Source organism: Sinocyclocheilus grahami, unplaced genomic scaffold, assembly GCF_001515645.1.
Source record: "Sinocyclocheilus grahami isolate Dianchi unplaced genomic scaffold, SAMN03320097.WGS_v1.1 scaffold1422.1, whole genome shotgun sequence".
Classification (NCBI taxonomy): Eukaryota; Metazoa; Chordata; class Actinopteri; order Cypriniformes; family Cyprinidae; genus Sinocyclocheilus; species Sinocyclocheilus grahami.
Window position 1 is genome coordinate 196,825 of NW_015506601.1, and position 18,980 is coordinate 215,804.

The following is an 18,980-nucleotide window of genomic DNA, read 5'->3' on the forward strand; positions in this document are numbered from 1 at the left end:
CACCTCGTAATGGGAAGGCTACTTTTTGATAACATTTTGGATTATTGTTTAGACGGTGCTCTTAAAATTTTGAACGTGCTCCTAAAAGAAAAGTAAGCGGAGAGCCCTGGAGTGTCCATGTTGTTTTCACATTCCAACTTAAAAGCACAACTCGGGAAACGAGAGCATCCGAGGAGCGCGTGAATGCAGTAATTACACTTGCTCTGATGGCAGGGGATTCGACCATTGCCGCCTGCTCCCGCTACATGTGTTTCGCTACCGCGATTTTCGTGTCCACTCCTTTAAACATTCTAATAATGTGTATAATTTTGGCGCTCGGACCAAGCGTTTTGATTTGACAAACATTTCTTGGTCCTACGTCTTCCACAGAATATATACAGATAAATACATTTAGACCACTTAACTTAATGATTGCTATCGGGATGTGAAGAGACTTTCTACCAGCATAACAAAAGATGTTTCTGAAGACAATCACCTATTGCACCTTTAAGCTCCAGAACAAGTTCATCTCTTTGTTTTGATTCAGAAATTGTGAAACCACAGGTCTCAGAGCCCCTTTAGGTTCTTTTGTAAGCAATTTCAATTGAGCTTTTTGCGTTTTATTTTAATGGTTTGCCTTTTGTTTCTGTGCTCAGAAACAATTGAACAAACTTATGAAGACACTCAATCCTTTTATGTCCCAGGACAGTGGAAAGGAATGTAATTTTGGAGCATCCTTTAGCCGTGCGCCCTGCCAGGAGATGGCATTGAATGGACATTTCTTGTCCTGGTAAGTCCGGTGTTTTTCAGTATTGTCCTGTTCTGTTGCTGTTTAACGATGAGTCTTTCTGGACAGCTACTGCATAAAGACTAAAGTTCATTTAGAGTGTAAACTTGCTTTTGATGGCGAAATTCTGCATATCCAACTTTGTCAGAAGAAGCCATGGATGTGTTTTATCAAAAAATGCATGTGCCATGTCATTTGAAAATCTTGATCTTGTAAACTGTTAAACACTTTGCCCCTTTTGGCACTTGGCTTTAACATCAGATCTCACTTGACCACATTAAATGCCAGATGTAAACGCATTGTGAACAGATTGTAATCAGATCGCTGAAGCCGCATAATATTTACTGCTGCAAATAACCATGTCACTTTTGATGGACTGAGCCAATAAAACATAATCTAATTATTTACCATCTAATTATTTCATTAGATTACATCTGGAATCTTGATTATGATATTTCTCTTCCCAAAGAGAAAACATAAAAAATGTCTCCCTTTGTCTTCACTCGTAATGCATATTACTGTAACATTGCTGCAATCTTCATTATCGTGAGGGGTTCATGAGAAGAAACGCATGCATTCATCCAGTCAATGCCACTGAAATATGCAAATAAGAAGGTTAACCTGGGGTTTAAGAATGTACAGTGTGAAACGTCAGCTTATGAATATACATAATTATTCATGTTTTAGTGAGTGGAGCTTTTTTGACAGCACGTATTTATTGAAATGTTTTCTTACAATACTCAGTTAAGTTGTATGATGTGTAATGTCCTCCTTCCTGAATAATTTAGCATTTTTTCATGTGAAAGTCTTTTCGTGACTTTTAATTATCTTAAAGGGATAGTTCACCCAAAAATTAAAATGACTCACCCTCATGTCATTCCAAACCCGTTCATCCTCAGAACACAAATCAAGATATTTTTCAAGATATTAGTAGTAAGGACATTGTTAAAATAGTCTGTGACATCAGTGGTTCAACCGTAATATGAAGCTACGAGAGTACTTTTTGTGCACAAAGAAAACTTAATACCTTTCTGGGCCTTGAACGTGGTAGTTGCATTGCTGCCTATGGACGGTCAGAAAGCTCTCGGATTTCATCAAAAATATCTTAATTTGTGTTCTGAAGATGAACGGGGGTCTTACGGTTTGGAACAACATGAGGGTGAGTAATTAATGACAGAATTTTCATTTTTGAGTGAACTATCCCTTTAATAACATTTTCTTCATTACACTACTGTTTTTTTTTTTTACATACTATAGTAAACATTTTATCTGTTATTATACATATATGGTATTTCCAACCCGTTTCATTGTGTTTCAACATTGACATTCATGGTGTCAACAACTTACTGCAGTCGGATATGTATTGTTTTGTTACATTTTTTTTATATGTAAAATGAAGTGTTTTTTAACCATTAATCGGGATGTTTTGTTGTGCAAGCTATGCAATTATTAAAAGAATTTGAATTTTGTTGTTTTCATTCACATTTCACGCTATCAGCCACCATTGGTTGAGAAGCTTAGTTTTCTATTTTGTGTTGACACATTTCCTCTTGAGACTTTGAAGTCTGGTTGCAACTTTGTTTTAGACTTCCTCACACCAGTGAACTGTGATTTTCAGCTTGATTTTGCTAGTCAGAGGCAGGTGGTATTAAAGGGAAATGATTCTAGAGAGCAATTTATTGGATGAGCATTTGGAACTTCCCCTCAGTGCATCAGTTTTTGGACCTTTTTCTCAGAAGAACAAGACTGTACATTTAAAATGTGCCTAGATTCTGAAAGTAAATTTTGTTTTCACTTTTAGGAGTGAACTGGATTATAGATTAGAGCCTGACCGATATATTGTTTTGCCGATATTATCGGCCGATATGAGCCTGTCGCTGATATATCAGTATCGGCGAATATGCCGCCGATATGAATTTTTTGTTTTACAGAACATTTAATGCAGATAAAATGCTTGAAATGGTGTAATTACTTAGTTTGTCCAGCAGAGCGCGCTCCATTGTTAGCTACTGGCGACCTGGATGATATGCTTTACAGCTTAGTCTATGGAAAAACCATTGAAACTTTGAACGGCCAAATCTCCGTAACGGCGCGGCGAATCCGCACCAAATTCAGGGGATCTCTTCAGCTCAAGGAACCCTCTCGAACGCGATTCGAGTGTACGTCTCGAGGCCCTCTTTCGAATGAGACCACCCTCGCGTGGATAGCCCCTGGGGTTCGGGAGTTACGGGTGGTTAAATTTGCGGTCCGGCGCTGACTGATCTAGCGATCCCAGGGGGCTACCGATGCGCAGAGGGTGGCGTTCGAGAGGGCTGCTCGAGTTGAAGGGATCCCCCGAATTTGATGGAGGTCCGCCGGCGCGTTCGCGAGACAGTGACACCAGTCAACACTTTCACTTCAGTAAGGACTTGTTCAGGCAGCATTCACACGTTGTCTTATTCGACCGTAAGTGCCCTGCGAAGTGGACTCTTCAGCTCAAGGAACCCTCTCGAACGCGATTCGAGTGTACGTCTCGAGGCCCTCTTTCGAATGAGACCACCCTCGCGTGGATAGCCCCTGGGGTTCGGGAGTTACGGGTGGTTAAATTTGCGGTCCGGCGCTGACTGATCTAGCGATCCCGGGGGGCTACCGATGCGCAGAGGGTGGCGTTCGAGAGGGCTGCTCGAGTTGAAGGGATCCCCCGAATTTGATGGAGGTCCGCCGGCGCGTTCGCGAGACAGTGACACCAGTCAACACTTTCACTTCAGTAAGGAGGTTTCTTGTTCAGGATCATAGAATAGCACATTGTAACACAGTGTTACAACATGCCCCATCTGCGCAATTGGAATTTAAAACTGGTTAGTGTCTTCTGCTAGTAATCAAAGCATTAAAAAACTCTGAACTGATAAATAACAGATTGGAGATTAAAATAATAGCAGATTTGTCTCATTTTAAATGAATAATAAAAACTGAGATAAAAAATTTTCTTAAGCCAGGATTTAAATGTTTCTATGGTAAAATAAATATTCAAACCACGTGTTACAACAAACACCCCGTTACTTTGTGCATCGCACTCATCGCAAGTTTATTGTTAAATTGTTAAATGTCCTTACATATCTCTGTCACGTCATTATAAGTGTTTGATCACCACATTTGAGTGATCATTGCATGTAATTGTCTGGATTTAACCACAGTGATCAGTGCATTGGATTGGTCGGCCTGACTTTACCTAAGCTTTTACATGTTCCTGCAAAATCCCCACTCTTTCTCTGGCATCTTAATTCTAACACATTCCTTTCTTGGTCAGGTGAAATTACGGCAGATGAACTGTTAAGCCGCCTTCGGCAGGTCAAGGATGGCCCTGAGTCGCCCAGTAATGGCTCCACTGAGGAGAGAGGGGAAGGGCCTGCTGGTAAGTCAGCTGTACATTTTCCTGTTTGTATAGAATCCATATCATCCAGGTGACTTTTCCTGTAATAATTTCTTGAAAATCATGTTCTTGTTATTCTCAGCGACAGAGATGGAGGGCACTGAGGAAAACCCAAGTGGGGAGAGCCTTCTTGACTGGCTCAACACTGTACGACAGACGGGGAATACAACGAGGAGTGGTAACCGGGGTAACCAATCATGGCGGGCTGTGAGCCAAACCAATCCCAACAGTGGTGATTTCCGTTTCAGCTTGGAGATCAATGTCAATCGCAACCTAGCTGAGCAGCAAACGCAGACGGAAAGGCTGGAAGGGGGCCAGGAGAGACCAGATGGCCCTGTGTCTGAGCCGGAGAGTCTTATGGAGACTGCAGAGGTGGTTGAGGAACCAGTGGTGGATGAGCTGGCGGTTATAGTAGAGCCAGAGCTACCAGTTCCTATTACCCTGTCTGAAAACACGGAAGTAATTGAACCAAATCCACCAACTTCACCTCCCCCAACCTTGTCCCCAGTAGAGCAACCACGCAGGGGTCAAATTAGGGCTCGCAGTAGAAGCCCAGAGCAGCGACGAACAAGGGCTCGCACCACAAGAGGTCGCTCGCCGCTCAACCTCGAAAGATTGGACGGACTTCTGCCTACTCAGCACGGCCTGCCTTCTCGCAATCCTGAGATCCTTCCAGAGCCCCAGGTCGAGGGAAGCTCAAGGACTCGGCAGTTGTTTTTGTCTAGGCAGAGCACAGTGGAAACGGAAACTCAAGAATCGGGAGCAGCCGCCGAGGTCCCCGGAGCACCGCAGGATAGAGAGGCATCCGCTGGAGAAGCAGGAGCCTCAGGTCGTCGTCCTCCAACCATAATGCTGGATTTGCAGGTACGTCGGGTGCGTCCCGGAGAGTACCGCCAGAGAGACAGCATCGCTAACCGTACCAGGTCTCGTTCGCAGACCTCCAACAACACTTTACTGTATGAGACTGAGCGCGGGGGTTTCCGCCGGACCTTCTCCCGTTCGGAGCGGGCAGGGGTGAGAACATACGTCAGCACAATTCGCATTCCCATTCGCAGGATATCGGACACTGGACTCGGGGAAGCCACTTCTTTGGCTCTGCAGTCTATGATTCGTCAGATCATGACTGGCTTCGGTGAACTTAGCTACTTTATGGACTCGGACTATCCAGACTCGAACCGTGAAGACAGCCCAGCTGCAGACCTCACTGATGGACTGGGTAACCCTGATGCTTCCACCGGTGCCGCTGCAGGTGAAGCGGACTCCTACCTTCCTGGGAATGGAGGCTCTAACCAGGGTGGTTTAGAGGCACGGACAGAGGAGAGGGAAGTGGATGATGTATCTCTGTCACGTCATTATAAGTGTTTGATCACCACATTTGAGTGATCATTGCATGTAATTGTCTGGATTTAACCACAGTGATCAGTGCATTGGATTGGTCGGCCTGACTTTACCTAAGCTTTTACATGTTCCTGCAAAATCCCCACTCTTTCTCTGGCATCTTAATTCTAACACATTCCTTTCTTGGTCAGGTGAAATTACGGCAGATGAACTGTTAAGCCGCCTTCGGCAGGTCAAGGATGGCCCTGAGTCGCCCAGTAATGGCTCCACTGAGGAGAGAGGGGAAGGGCCTGCTGGTAAGTCAGCTGTACATTTTCCTGTTTGTATAGAATCCATATCATCCAGGTGACTTTTCCTGTAATAATTTCTTGAAAATCATGTTCTTGTTATTCTCAGCGACAGAGATGGAGGGCACTGAGGAAAACCCCAGTGGGGAGACCCTTCTTGACTGGCTCAACACCGTACGACAGACGGGCAATACAACGAGGAGCGGTAACCGGGGTAACCAATCATGGCGGGCCGTAAGCCAAACCAATCCCAACAGCGGTGATTTCCGTTTCAGCTTAGAGATCAATGTCAATCGCAACCTAGCTGAGCAGCAAACGCAGACGGAAAGGCTGGAAGGGGGCCAGGAGAGACCAGATGGCCCTGTGTCTGAGCCGGAGAGTCTTATGGAGACTGCAGAGGTGGTTGAGGAACCAGTGGTGGATGAGCTGGCGGTTATAGTAGAGCCAGAGCTACCAGTTCCTATTACCCTGTCTGAAAACACGGAAGTAATTGAACCAAATCCACCAACTTCACCTCCCCCAACCTTGTCCCCAGTAGAGCAACCACGCAGGGGTCAAATTAGGGCTCGCAGTAGAAGCCCAGAGCAGCGACGAACAAGGGCTCGCACCACAAGAGGTCGCTCGCCGCTCAACCTCGAAAGATTGGACGGACTTCCGCCTACTCAGCACGGCCTGCCTTCTCGCAATCCTGAGATCCTTCCAGAGCCCCAGGTCGAGGGAAGCTCAAGGACTCGGCAGTTGTTTTTGTCTAGGCAGAGCACAGTGGAAACGGAAACTCAAGAATCGGGAGCAGCCGCCGAGGTCCCCGGAGCACCGCAGGATAGAGAGGCATCCGCTGGAGAAGCAGGAGCCTCAGGTCGTCGTCCTCCAACCATAATGCTGGATTTGCAGGTACGCCGGGTGCGTCCCGGAGAGTACCGCCAGAGAGACAGCATCGCTAACCGTACCAGGTCTCGTTCGCAGACCTCTAACAACACTTTACTGTATGAGACTGAGCGCGGGGGTTTCCGCCGGACCTTCTCCCGTTCGGAGCGGGCAGGGGTGAGAACATACGTCAGCACAATTCGCATTCCCATTCGCAGGATATCGGACACTGGACTCGGGGAAGCCACTTCTTTGGCTCTGCAGTCTATGATTCGTCAGATCATGACTGGCTTCGGTGAACTTAGCTACTTTATGGACTCGGACTATCCAGACTCGAACCGTGAAGACATCCCAGCTGCAGACCTCGCTGATGGACTGGGTAACCCTGATGCTTCCACCGGAGCCGCTGCAGGTGAAGCGGACTCCTATCTTCCTGGGAATGGAGGCTCTAACCAGGGTGGTTTAGAGGCACGGACAGAGGAGAGGGAAGTGGATGATGGAGCGTCCGATGCTAACAGTCCTCGGGAGAACCGAGGCAGGCAGCGGGCGCCCATTAGCCTGGATGAAACCGGATCTCTGCCATTTCTGCGACTCGCGCACTTCTTCTTGCTCAACGAGGAAGATGATGACCAGCCCAGAGGTCTCACCAAAGAGCAGATCGACAACCTGTCCATGCGAAACTTTGGCGAGAGCGATGCATTCAAAACCTGCAGCGTCTGCATCACGGAGTACGCCGAAGGCAACAAATTACGGAAGCTGCCCTGCTCTCACGAATACCACGTGCACTGTATCGACCGCTGGCTTTCAGAGAACTCGACCTGCCCTATTTGCCGCAGGGCGGTTCTGGTTTCCACCAACCGAGAGAGTGTCGTCTAGCCAAAGTTGGTTTTGTGACACTTTGACATCACTTCCTCCCTTCCCTTTACATTTATTACCTAGTCATGTGAGAACGCGTACTGAGATTTTCCCAGACATCCTATATGAAGCCATTGTTAAGTTTTATCAGATTTGCTGGTGCCAATATTTTTTCCCCCAAACTACACATCAGTGTATTTTGACCCATCTTACAATTAAATAAATATTGGTGCAAGACGCAACCAATGAAGACCATGCTGCAAGCCCTGATCATTTATTGTCTTGAACATCAACATTCAACAACATTATTGGATGAGGGGCAATGTAGAGAGACCTTAGAGTGGTACATACACTTTCATACTAAAAGAGAGATTTGAGTTGTACTTTTAAGCAAGTATTCCATATCAGATTGCTTTTTAATAAAAGTTAATCAAAATTGTGTTTTAATTTGATTAAAAACGAAAATAACATTTAGGATCAAGAAAAGTATAATCTGCTCATCCACAAATACATTTCAATCGGAAAATGCATTGAAACTGTCACACTTTGCTGCATCTAAAGTGATTTTGGTTTCATACTGTGTTGGTATGAAAGCATAGTGTGTGTTGTACCAGTTGCACCATTATCATAAATTACTAAATGCAGATAAATAGTAAATTTCACAGAGTAATTCTGAGTGAGTTCGTCATCCTGTATAGAATAGATTTTGATTTGGCTTTTGAAAGTGTTCAGTAATACTGGTTTTGAAAACATATGGCCAGACACTTTTTACACAAACAAACAAAAAAGGCTGTAAATATGCTACGTGGAGACTTCAAGTCGTGTTTTCGCCTGTCTTCCCAAATGCTGATGACGCATCAGTTGGCTGACTCAAACATACTTCATATATCTTAAGAAATAAACTTGGCTACATGTAGGCAATGTCGTGCAATGCTAAAAAGGAAACCGTAAAGGACGTTTTGACAAATAGACTTGTATGTTGTAGTCTGTAAATATATGCATTTAAAATGAAGACTTAAATGGAAGTTTTTCTAACAGTTCTGTACATTGAGAATAGCATCATTTATCTTACTCTGAGGAGGAAATTATTTTTCTCATTATGTAATGGTTGGTTCATATGGGAGCTACGGTTCTTTAGCCTCATGCTAGAAAAACAAATGCAGTGTTATTTAGAAACAATAGAGGAGATATCTGTCTTTATTGTTTCTGTGTTGACTTGGGATACTAACCTTAAGCATAATGTTCTCCACCATGATTTACATCAACATTTCATGTATCGTAAGCAAGCCAACCATTGTTGAATTCATATTCTTGTTCAGAGGTCATGTATTATAAGAGCGAGTTACTCAATAGAATTTCTTTTGCAAGCATATTTATAGCTTATATTTTGTCATCTTTGGACTAGCTTCCAGTTTGCTGTGTTTAAAATGAATAAAATGATTTCCTCTCTTGACCGTTTCTCTGTGGCCTCGCCATCATGTTTAGTGCTGCTGCGGAATAAAGGAGCTTGCAGTGAATCTCACAGGCCTTCTATCAACCAGTCCAATTTAGCAATGCATAGTATGTATTAGGGCTGCACAATTAATCGAATTTCTAATCGCGATTACAATTATGGATGATCAATTCAATGCATCCTTGCTGAATACAAATATTTAAAAAAATCTTTTGAATGGTAGTGTATCTGGATTTCCTCAGCCGTTTTCAACATTAATAATAATAATAAATGTAGAATGTCACTACTTTCAAAAACACACTGCAAACAATAGCAGATGGTGGCAGCAGAGTCTAAGTGTTCTCTCCTGCCGTGTGTTTCAGGGCGACCGCAAAGCTCTGAGTTTCGGAGAGCAAAAACTCAACCTGCATCAGGCTGGGAAAGAGTTTGAGCCCAAAGCCAAAACCCCAACACCAGGATCTGCTGACCTGTGCCTGATTACCAAAACCCCTCTGACAGCCATCGCTGCCCACCTCAAGGTGACTTATATTGTGTTTTGTCAGTTCAGACAATTAATCGAATTTCTAATCGCGATTACAATTATGGATGCCACAATTACCGTATTGACCCGAATATAAGACGATGTTTTTTTTTGTTGGAAATACATCTGAAAAAACGCGGTCGTCTTATATTCAGGGTCTAGACTTTGACATGTCAATAATACACCCACAAGATTTAACTTCTACTGTTAATAAGATTTTGGTAGGCTACTATTAGATGGATAGCCTAAATGTCCTAAATCAGATGGGCTACCTGTTTTTTTATGGTATATCAAAAAGTGTATGTTTTTGTAATGTGATTGTTGGTACATTTGACCAGTTTTTACCATACTTTCAAAACAAAAATTAAACTAGGAAAAATATGCAATATGAAAATAACTGAAGACGAAATGTGTTTTACTGAGAAAAGACAAGATTTGTTTATTAAAAAGCCTTTTTCCAAAAGGTACATCTGGAAAAAAGGGGGGTCGTCTTATATTCGGGCCAATACGGTAAGCGTTCAAAGTCCACTTATGTTATTCTGCGTGCTTAAGATGCTTTTTTTTTCTTTCTACATGTTATATTAAGGGTTTTTCCATTGTTTTAGTTTTAGTATAACACTATAATACCATTTATATTTTTACTATTTTTATAATTTAAAGAAGAAACCAACCCGGTGTATAGTTGACATTTGAGGCTTAATACTATAGAAAAGCATTAAAAGTTTTTCAGTTAGAGTGTTTTCAGCTTGTTTGTTTTCGTATAAAAATATGGCATGCAGTTGCATCAAACAATGGTATAAACTTCATTCGATGTAAATTGTGATGATCATAATTAATAATCGCAATTACAATTTCAAGGCAATAATCGACAATTATGATTTTTGCTATAATCGTGCAGCCATACTATGTAATATGCTTTGAAAGGATTTTGTTGGTTCTTGCACATTCCGGTTCAAGGTTTGTATTTACCAATAATATTGATTTTCCTCAAATGTTCAATGTTATATTGAATTATCTTCGGATTCTTTAGGTGACATTTGCTTGCATCACACCAGTGCTTACGGCACACAGACGTTGCACACGTTCTGCTTGGACGAGAGACAACAACAAAATGTTAGCCATAATGTTATTTCTATATTACAAAAAAAAAAAGTTTGCATAATGCATATTTATTTAACTGTCCAATTATTGTTGATAATGTGTTTTGACTCTTCATTATTATTTTTTTTTCACGGTTTACAATTTTTGCAAACACTAATATGCATTTTTTCCCTTAACGTTTTAAACTTTTTGTTAAAACTCTTTTTCCAATTTTTGGGATATGGTAAGCATAAATCTAAGATGATTTGTTAATTGAGCTAAACTCTCTTAGATCATCATGATGAAACTGCTTAACATTACATATTTAGATCATGAAACTTTGAGGATAAGATCCATTGGTTCATCTCGCGCAGCGCTGAGAAAAGTAACAGTTCCACTGAACAACACCGTCTCAGCAGCAGACGATCATTTACAGTAAAATATTGGCAAAAATGTAATATTATAGAGAAGTATTATATGAAGTGACTACTTGCTTGTTAATAGTGTCTCATTACTGTATAAATGTGAGATATTTCCTGGAAGCGAATTTATGAATCGTACTATGACAAAGGCTTGGCTCATAAATATTAAGTAGGGAGCGTGACGCTCGGCCACTGATTGGCTCAAAGGCAGACGTTAGTTCACGTTTATTTGAATAGCGCTTTTCACAATTCGAATCATTCACAGAAGATGCATGCTTCAAAATATTACAATCAAGAAGCCAGAAGTGACTGTGTGAAAGGCATATCTTATGAATGTTAAATGTGAGTGGACGTTGTATGAAAGTTACTGAGACTTTGGTTTCATTAATATTCATAAGATAAATATTGATGTAATTTAACTTCCTGCAAAAATTGATTGGCAGTGGTGCACACAGCTTTCCAAACAAATGAAGAATCAAACAGATTACCAGTCAAAAGTTTGGAATAACTGAGATATTTTGATGTTTTTGAAACAAGTCCCTTATGTTTACCGAGGCTGCATTTTTTAATCACAAACACAGCAAAAGATTAATATTGTGAAATATTATAATTTAAAATAATTTTCTATTTTAAAATATATTTTATTTCTGTGATCACAGATGCATTTTCAGCATAATATCTCCAGTCTTCAGTGTTACATGATCCTTCAGAAATCATATTTCTTATTATTATCAATGTTGAAAACCGTTTTTGCTGCTTATTGTTTTTGTGGAAGCCTATGCAGTTTTTTTTCAGGATTCTTTGATGAGTAGAAAGCTCAAAGAGCAGCATTTATTTGAAATATAAATCTTTTGTAACGTTATAAACACATTTACTTTCACTTTTGATCAATTCAATGCATCCTTGCTGAATACAAATATTTAAAAAAATCTTTTGAATGGTAGTGTATCTGGATTTCCTCAGCCGTTTTCAACATTAATAATAATAATAAATGTAGAATGTCACTACTTTCAAAAACACACTGCAAACAATAGCAGATGGTGGCAGCAGAGTCTAAGTGTTCTCTCCTGCCGTGTGTTTCAGGGCGACCGCAAAGCTCTGAGTTTCGGAGAGCAAAAACTCAACCTGCATCAGGCTGGGAAAGAGTTTGAGCCCAAAGCCAAAACCCCAACACCAGGATCTGCTGACCTGTGCCTGATTACCAAAACCCCTCTGACAGCCATCGCTGCCCACCTCAAGGTGACTTATATTGTGTTTTGTCAGTTCAGGAGATGGAATTTGATTTGGAATGAAATTGCAATTAAAAAATTACTCAACAGATACATTTATTAGTCCAATACAAGTTGTGCAAATGAAAAAAAATAATGACTATTATTTTTTTGACTATTAATGCTTATTAATTTTGCCATAGAGTACCACAGAATGTCTACCACATAATTCTCCGATTAAGAGTTTCATTTTTTAAAAGGTTTCCCTCCATATTTCATAATTAAGCAATATCACACAAGCAAAGCTGTTGTTTTTGAAATTCAGTACAACAGCAGTTCTATAAGTTCTATAACCAGAAGTTCATATTGAGTAATGTACATTTGAGACACAATATAAATTATCTTCAAAATCAACGTTCAAAACAAATTGTTAAATAAAGTGAAAGTTTATTAGCGACATTACTAATGTCTCCTAACCGTTTCTAAAATATATGCATGTTTTGGGTAGTTCATGCGGAAAATAAAAAGTATAATTAAAACTACACATACAGTACAGCAGTAAATGGATTTATTACCTTCTTTCCTTTAATTGCAATTCAAATTATAATTATAATTCATCCTGTTCCCTGCTTCAGTTTGAACTAAAGAATAGACATTTAAAAAGCATTCTCAATTCAGTTCTGACTGGTTGACATCCCTGGTTTTAGAGAATAAAACACTGAAGCACAACAGATAGTTGTCATTACATGCCGATGTTGTATTTCCAGGCATGTGGAGTGATGATAGAGGAGGGTCCCGTTGACAGGATGGGTGCTGTGGGTCCCATCCGCTCCCTCTATTTCCGTGACCATGATGACAACTTGATTGAAGTCTCCAATTACCAGCAGTAGAAAGCATGGGGCACTGTATCATTGCCTTAAGATAAATAGGGCAAAACATGTACTCAGATGCCTTCCCATAAATGTAAAAAAAAAAAAATAACAACAAGGTTTTAATTGCCTTAACTTGTGCTTTCAGCTGAGCTAACATTTCCTTATTTTTATAACTTCCTTATGTGTCTGCCTCAATATCAAACTATTTTGGTCCAAGCACAAATGCTCCATACTGAGACTTTGTGCATGATTTTAAATTGTAATTATGCTGTGGGGTAAATTCATTTGAAGCCATTAAGATCTGGAAAAGTCTGGCCAGAATCACTTAGGAAGCTCTTTTATCCAAAACCATTTTACCCGTTCTGTCTTCCACTGTCCTTGGGTCATGTAATGTTGTAGAATTTGTTTAAATGAATTTTATCATGCTTAATATTTTCTATTTAAAAATAAGATGTCATGTGATGCCAAGTAAATGTATGAGTTAATGTAAAACGATATAATTCAGAAAAGACAATACTGTCTGAGCATTTGTTGTTTTTAGGATCTGATAGAGCCTTTGAAACTTAACTGGATACAATGAAATGAAAATAAAACAATGGCAAAACCTTGAAGGGATTCTTGTGAAGAGTTTCAGTCTTTGCTATATTTGACGGAAAGATCTCGGTCACCTTTGGGAAGTCGATATAGGGAAATTCCCTCTGTAGTTTCTGCTCTGAATGAGAAGAAAAGCATTGTCCTAAAAAGCTCATCGGGTGTCTGGAGGTTTGGCGATGTAACCATAGTGCAAAGATTCATCCATCAAAATGAAAAAGAGTAAAGACTCATTGCATTTACAGGACCAATACTAGTTTTGCTGCTTCAGCCTGAACATGTAAGAAACAAATAAATTAATAGCCTACATCCTGACTCATCATGCGATTTATGATAATACTCCAGCCATCAATCTGTTGGTGAACAGGACTTTAATTGCCACGTAAAGCCCAAACTAAAACACTGAATGGCTATTTCTCTAATCCTTCCGTCACGGTCATTCATGATAAAAGCATGTGTTTAGTGGCACACACCGATTATTTCGTACTGTCAGATTCATGCTGGGCATGAGGGACAGTGATGCGTTACTGATAATGTGACATTATTGTTTCCTCAATCCTCTTCTGCAATATATACAGGAAACTGTCAGCAGGAAACTTGACAGGAAACCTTTTCCTCGTTCTGCTCACATGAACGTTTAATCTGTTTCAGAAGAGTTTTTTTAGTTTGTTACTGTTTTGCTCCTATCGTCCTATAATACACATAATGTTGGCAGTGATTCTGCTGAAGAAGGGCGCATGTGGAGGATGACACTGCTATCGCACCTGCAAATACCAAGAGTTTGTTTCCCACATTATAAATACTAACAACTTAAATTTGCTGACTTAAGATTTCTTTATTCTAACACTAAAAAATTTCCACATGGCTCTTCAACCCGCCAAAAGTGGAGGAGCCGACCTCTATTTAAGTCGACTCTGAGCGCCATTTTGTCAGAATTTTTTCTCCTTTCAGTGACAAAGATCATCTCCTCGCTGACTTTACAAGCAAGAAGCTGAAGAAGGAAGAAGTTCAACCTGCTGCTCACCGAAGGAGGAGCCTCCGGCAGCGGAAGAAGCCAGAAGCCTTCCCCTGCGGCCATCTGGCATTCTAAAGAGCAAATTTCCGAGCAATTTCATGCGATGTTGTTGCAAATGTCATGCCGTGAGTGGTGCTCGTGCAGTGGCTCGATGCAGGCTACGCTCACTGGGACGGCATGCTCTCATTGTGAGAGTATGAGTGTCGCCCTTCTCCGCTCGTGGATCGCCTTCTTTAATGAGGTGGTCCTCCCCGCTCTGCTTTCCCATTTCCTCTGTCCCCTAGGAGAAATAAACTGTGGAGCAGTGGGGTTTTAACACCAAGCTCAAGGGAACTCACACAGGCACAGCCCCTGCGTGCTTCACTCTCCACCCAATGCCTCGATTCACCGGTGTGCTTCACATGTGAGGATCAGCACCCCTCGTTGGCTGCGAGAGGCTTGATTTCCTTCGGCTCATCTGAGGAGGAAGCTGTCGTTGATGACTCAATGTCATTAAACGTGTGTTTCAGGGCGACCGCAAAGCTCTGAGTTTCGGAGAGCAAAAACTCAACCTGCATCAGGCTGGAAAGAGTTTGAGCCCAAAGCCAAAACCCCAACACCAGGATCTGCTGACCTGTGCCTGATTACCAAAACCCCTCTGACAGCCATATAGGTCGCTGCTGCTCAGCAACCTGGAGTACCTTGGGTTAAGAATCAATTTAGCCAAGAGCTCTTTTGTCTCCCAGCCATCGAGGGGTCTTTCTGGGGACAGTTATCGATTCTGTCCGAATGTGGGCATAGGTTACACCGGAATGCTCCCTCACTATTCATCGACTGTCAGCATCATTCAAATTAGGGTCTTCCCACATCCCCCCAGGGCTTTCCAGAGGATTCTTCTTGGCCTGCTCAACATGCGGCCCCTTCAGTATTGGCTCAAAGCCCATGTTCGCTTGGCGCCTGGGACGTTTTTATCTCAGGGTAACCCACTGCTGCGTCAGAGCTGTGGCCCCTTGGAAAACCACTCGCCTGTTTCATTCATGCATCCCTTGGGACTGAACTCCAGAAGGAAGGTGGTCACGACAGATGTCTCCAACTCAGGTCAGGGAACTCTGTACGAGGACAGACCAGCATCCGGCTCCTGGTCAAACCTGGAGCAGCACTCAAAATAATGACTATTATTTTTTTGACTATTAATGCTTATTAATTTTGCCATAGAGTACCACAGAATGTCTACCACATAATTCTCCGATTAAGAGTTTCATTTTTTAAAAGGTTTCCCTCCATATTTCATAATTAGGAGGAGCCTCCGGCAGCGGAAGAAGCCAGAAGCCTTCCCCTGAGGCCATCTGGCATTCTGAAGAGCAAATTTCCGAGCAATTTCATGCGATGTTGTTGCAAATGTCATGCCGTGAGTGGTGCTCGTGCAGTGGCTCGATGCAGGCTACGCTCACTGGGACGGCATGCTCTCATTGTGAGAGCATGAGTGTCGCCCTTCTCCGCTCGCGGATCGCCTTCTTTAATGAGGCGGTCCTCCCCGCTCTGCTTTCCCATTTCCTCTGTCCCCTAGGAGAAATAAACTGTGGAGCAGTGGGGTTTTAACACCAAGCTCAAGGGAACTCACACAGGCACAGCCCCTGTGTGCTTCACTCTCCACCCAATGCCTCGATTCACCGGTGTGCTTCACATGTGAGGATCAGCGCCCCTCGTTGGCTGCGAGCGGCTTGATTTCCTTCGGCTCATCTGAGGAGGAAGCTGTCGTTGATGACTCAATGTCATTAAAGGCTTCAGATGCTGAAGAGTGGGCATATTCCGGACAAGAGCCAGACAACCTCTGATGCAGACAACACTGCCCAGCATGGACAGCGAGCTGACCCGCATTCTATCTAAGGCTGCTCCAGAAGAGCCTGTCCACGGCCTCCTTGATGAGTGGTACCTGAAGGGATGCTGTCAATGTTACTCCCACCAATGGCCCGCTCACCAGGATGTGGCACGCCCCCTACTCGGCCGAAGTGAATAGACGGGGCTCTTTCCCCTCTGAGACAGATGGGAATCTACCTCGACGATTGGCTGGTTTTAGCCAGGTCAGAACCGGAACTCATTGCTTATAGGTCGCTGCTGCTCAGCAACCTGGAGTACCTTGGGTTAAGAATCAATTTAGCCAAGAGCTCTTTTGTCTCCCAGCCATCGAGGGGTCTTTCTGGGGACAGTTATCGATTCTGTCCGAATGTGGGCATAGGTTACACCGGAATGCTCCCTCACTATTCATCGACTGTCAGCATCATTCAAATTAGGGTCTTCCCACATCCCCCCAGGGCTTTCCAGAGGATTCTTCTTGGCCTGCTCAACATGCGGCCCCTTCAGTATTGGCTCAAAGCCCATGTTCGCTTGGCGCCTGGGACGTTTTTATCTCAGGGTAACCCACTGCTGCGTCAGAGCTGTGGCCCCTTGGAAAACCACTCGCCTGTTTCATTCATGCATCCCTTGGGACTGAACTCCAGAAGGAAGGTGGTCACGACAGATGTCTCCAACTCAGGTCAGGGAACTCTGTACGAGGACAGACCAGCATCCGGCTCCTGGTCAAACCTGGAGCAGCACTTAAACATCAACTGCCTCTAAATGATGGCGGTTTTTCTAGCCCTAAAAACATTCCTGCCGGCTTTAAAGGGGCACCACGTCCTGGTCCGCTTGGACAACATGACGGTGGTAGCCTTTATAAATCACCAAGGCAGTCTCAAGTCACGCTCTCTTCACAGGTTGGCTCGCCGCCTCCTTCTATGAGCACAAGGCAATCTTAAAAAAGACATGCTGTCTAGGGACATGGCAGCTCCAGGAGAATGGAGGCTACATCACCAAATGGTTCAAATGATGAGCTCTTTATTTCAGATAAATGTTGATCTTTCATCAAAGAATCCTGAAACGATTAATGTATATATATATGTGTGTGTGTATTTATATATACAGTACATAATAAATATACAGTACACATGCATACAGTATATTTTGTAAACAAAAACTTTTATTTTGAATGTGATTAATCATTTGACAGCACTGTTAATAATAATAAATGTTTCTTGAGCAGCAAATCAGCATATTAGAATGATTTCTGAAGGATCATGTGACACTGAAGACTGGAGTAATGATGCTAAAAAATCAGCTTTGAAATCACAGGAATAAATTACATTTGAAAATATATTCACTACTCGGCCGAAGTGAATAGACGGGGCTCTTTCCCCTCTGAGACAGATGGGAATCTACCTCGACGATTGGCTGGTTTTAGCCAGGTCAGAACCGGAACTCATTGCTCATAGGTCGCTGCTGCTCAGCAACCTGGAGTACCTTGGGTTAAGAATCAATTTAGCCAAGAGCTCTTTTGTCTCCCAGCCATCGAGGGGTCTTTCTGGGGACAGTTATCGATTCTGTCCGAATGTGGGCATAGGTTACGCCGGAATGCTCCCTCACTATTCATCGACTGTCAGCATCATTCAAATTAGGGTCTTCCCACATCCCCCCAGGTCTTTCCAGAGGATTCTTCTTGGCCTGCTCAACATGCGGCCCCTTCAGTATTGGCTCAAAGCCCATGTTCGCTTGGCGCCTGGGACGTTTTTATCTCAGGGTAACCCACTGCTGCGTGAGAGCTGTGGCCCCTTGGAAAACCACTCGCCTGTTTCATTCATGCATCCCTTGGGACTGAACTCCAGAAGGAAGGTGGTCACGACAGATGTCTCCAACTCGGGTCAGGGAGCTCTGTACGAGGACAGACCAGCATCCGGCTCCTGGTCAAACCTGGAGCAGCACTTAAACATCAACTGCCTCTAAATGATGGCGGTTTTTCTAGCCCTAAAAACATTCCTGCCGGCTTTAAAGGGGCACCACGTCCTGGTCCGCTTGGACAACATGACGGTGGTAGCCTTTATAAATCACCAAGGCAGTCTCAGGTCACGCTCTCTTCACAGGTTGGCTCGCCGCCTCCTTCTATGAGCACAAGGCAATCTTAAAAAAGACATGCTGTCTAGGGACATGGCAGCTCCAGGAGAATGGAGGCTACATCACCAAATGGTTCAAATGATGAGCTCTTTATTTCAGATAAATGTTGATCATTCATCAAAGAATCCTGAAACGATTAATGTATATATATGTGTGTGTGTATTTATATATACAGTACATAATAAATATACAGTACACATGCATACAGTATATTTTGTAAACAAAAACTTTTATTTTGAATGTGATTAATCATTTGACAGCACTGTTAATAATAATAAATGTTTCTTGAGCAGCAAATGCTGAATAGCGGATGCTGTAACCTTGGTTTATGCCTTAG

General features: G+C 42.7%; 2 protein-coding genes across 2 annotated transcripts in view; both read left to right on the forward strand.

Moving 5' to 3' along the window:
• The window catches only part of LOC107570148 (E3 ubiquitin-protein ligase RLIM-like), a 16,898-nt gene extending 7,879 nt beyond the window's left edge, over positions 1 to 9,019 (forward strand). Inside the window, exons 3-6 of the mRNA XM_016256347.1 lie at positions 4,053 to 4,157; positions 4,258 to 5,510; positions 5,572 to 5,809; positions 5,910 to 9,019. Coding sequence (XP_016111833.1) covers positions 4,053 to 4,157; positions 4,258 to 5,510; positions 5,572 to 5,809; positions 5,910 to 7,540 — 3,227 coding nt within the window. The 3' untranslated portion in view covers positions 7,541 to 9,019. The remainder of the gene's footprint in view (positions 1 to 4,052; positions 4,158 to 4,257; positions 5,511 to 5,571; positions 5,810 to 5,909) is intronic.
• LOC107570150 (glyoxalase domain-containing protein 5-like) lies at positions 8,440 to 13,151 on the forward strand. Its single transcript, XM_016256348.1, has 3 exons — positions 8,440 to 8,466; positions 9,335 to 9,490; positions 12,970 to 13,151. The coding sequence occupies exons 1-3, from the start codon at positions 8,440 to 8,442 to the stop codon at positions 13,090 to 13,092; spliced, it is 306 nt and encodes a 101-aa protein (XP_016111834.1). The 3' UTR covers positions 13,093 to 13,151.
• Positions 13,152 to 18,980: the final 5,829 nt, after the last annotated feature.

Excerpts from the sequence above, each read along its gene's own strand:
- LOC107570150 (XM_016256348.1), top strand. The coding sequence starts at position 8,440 with ATGTCGTGCAATGCTAAAAAGGAAACC. Across the intron at positions 8,467-9,334 it reads GCAATGCTAAAAAGGAAACC|GGCGACCGCAAAGCTCTGAG; the intron begins GTAAAGGACGTT and ends CGTGTGTTTCAG. Across the intron at positions 9,491-12,969 it reads CCATCGCTGCCCACCTCAAG|GCATGTGGAGTGATGATAGA; the intron begins GTGACTTATATT and ends TTGTATTTCCAG.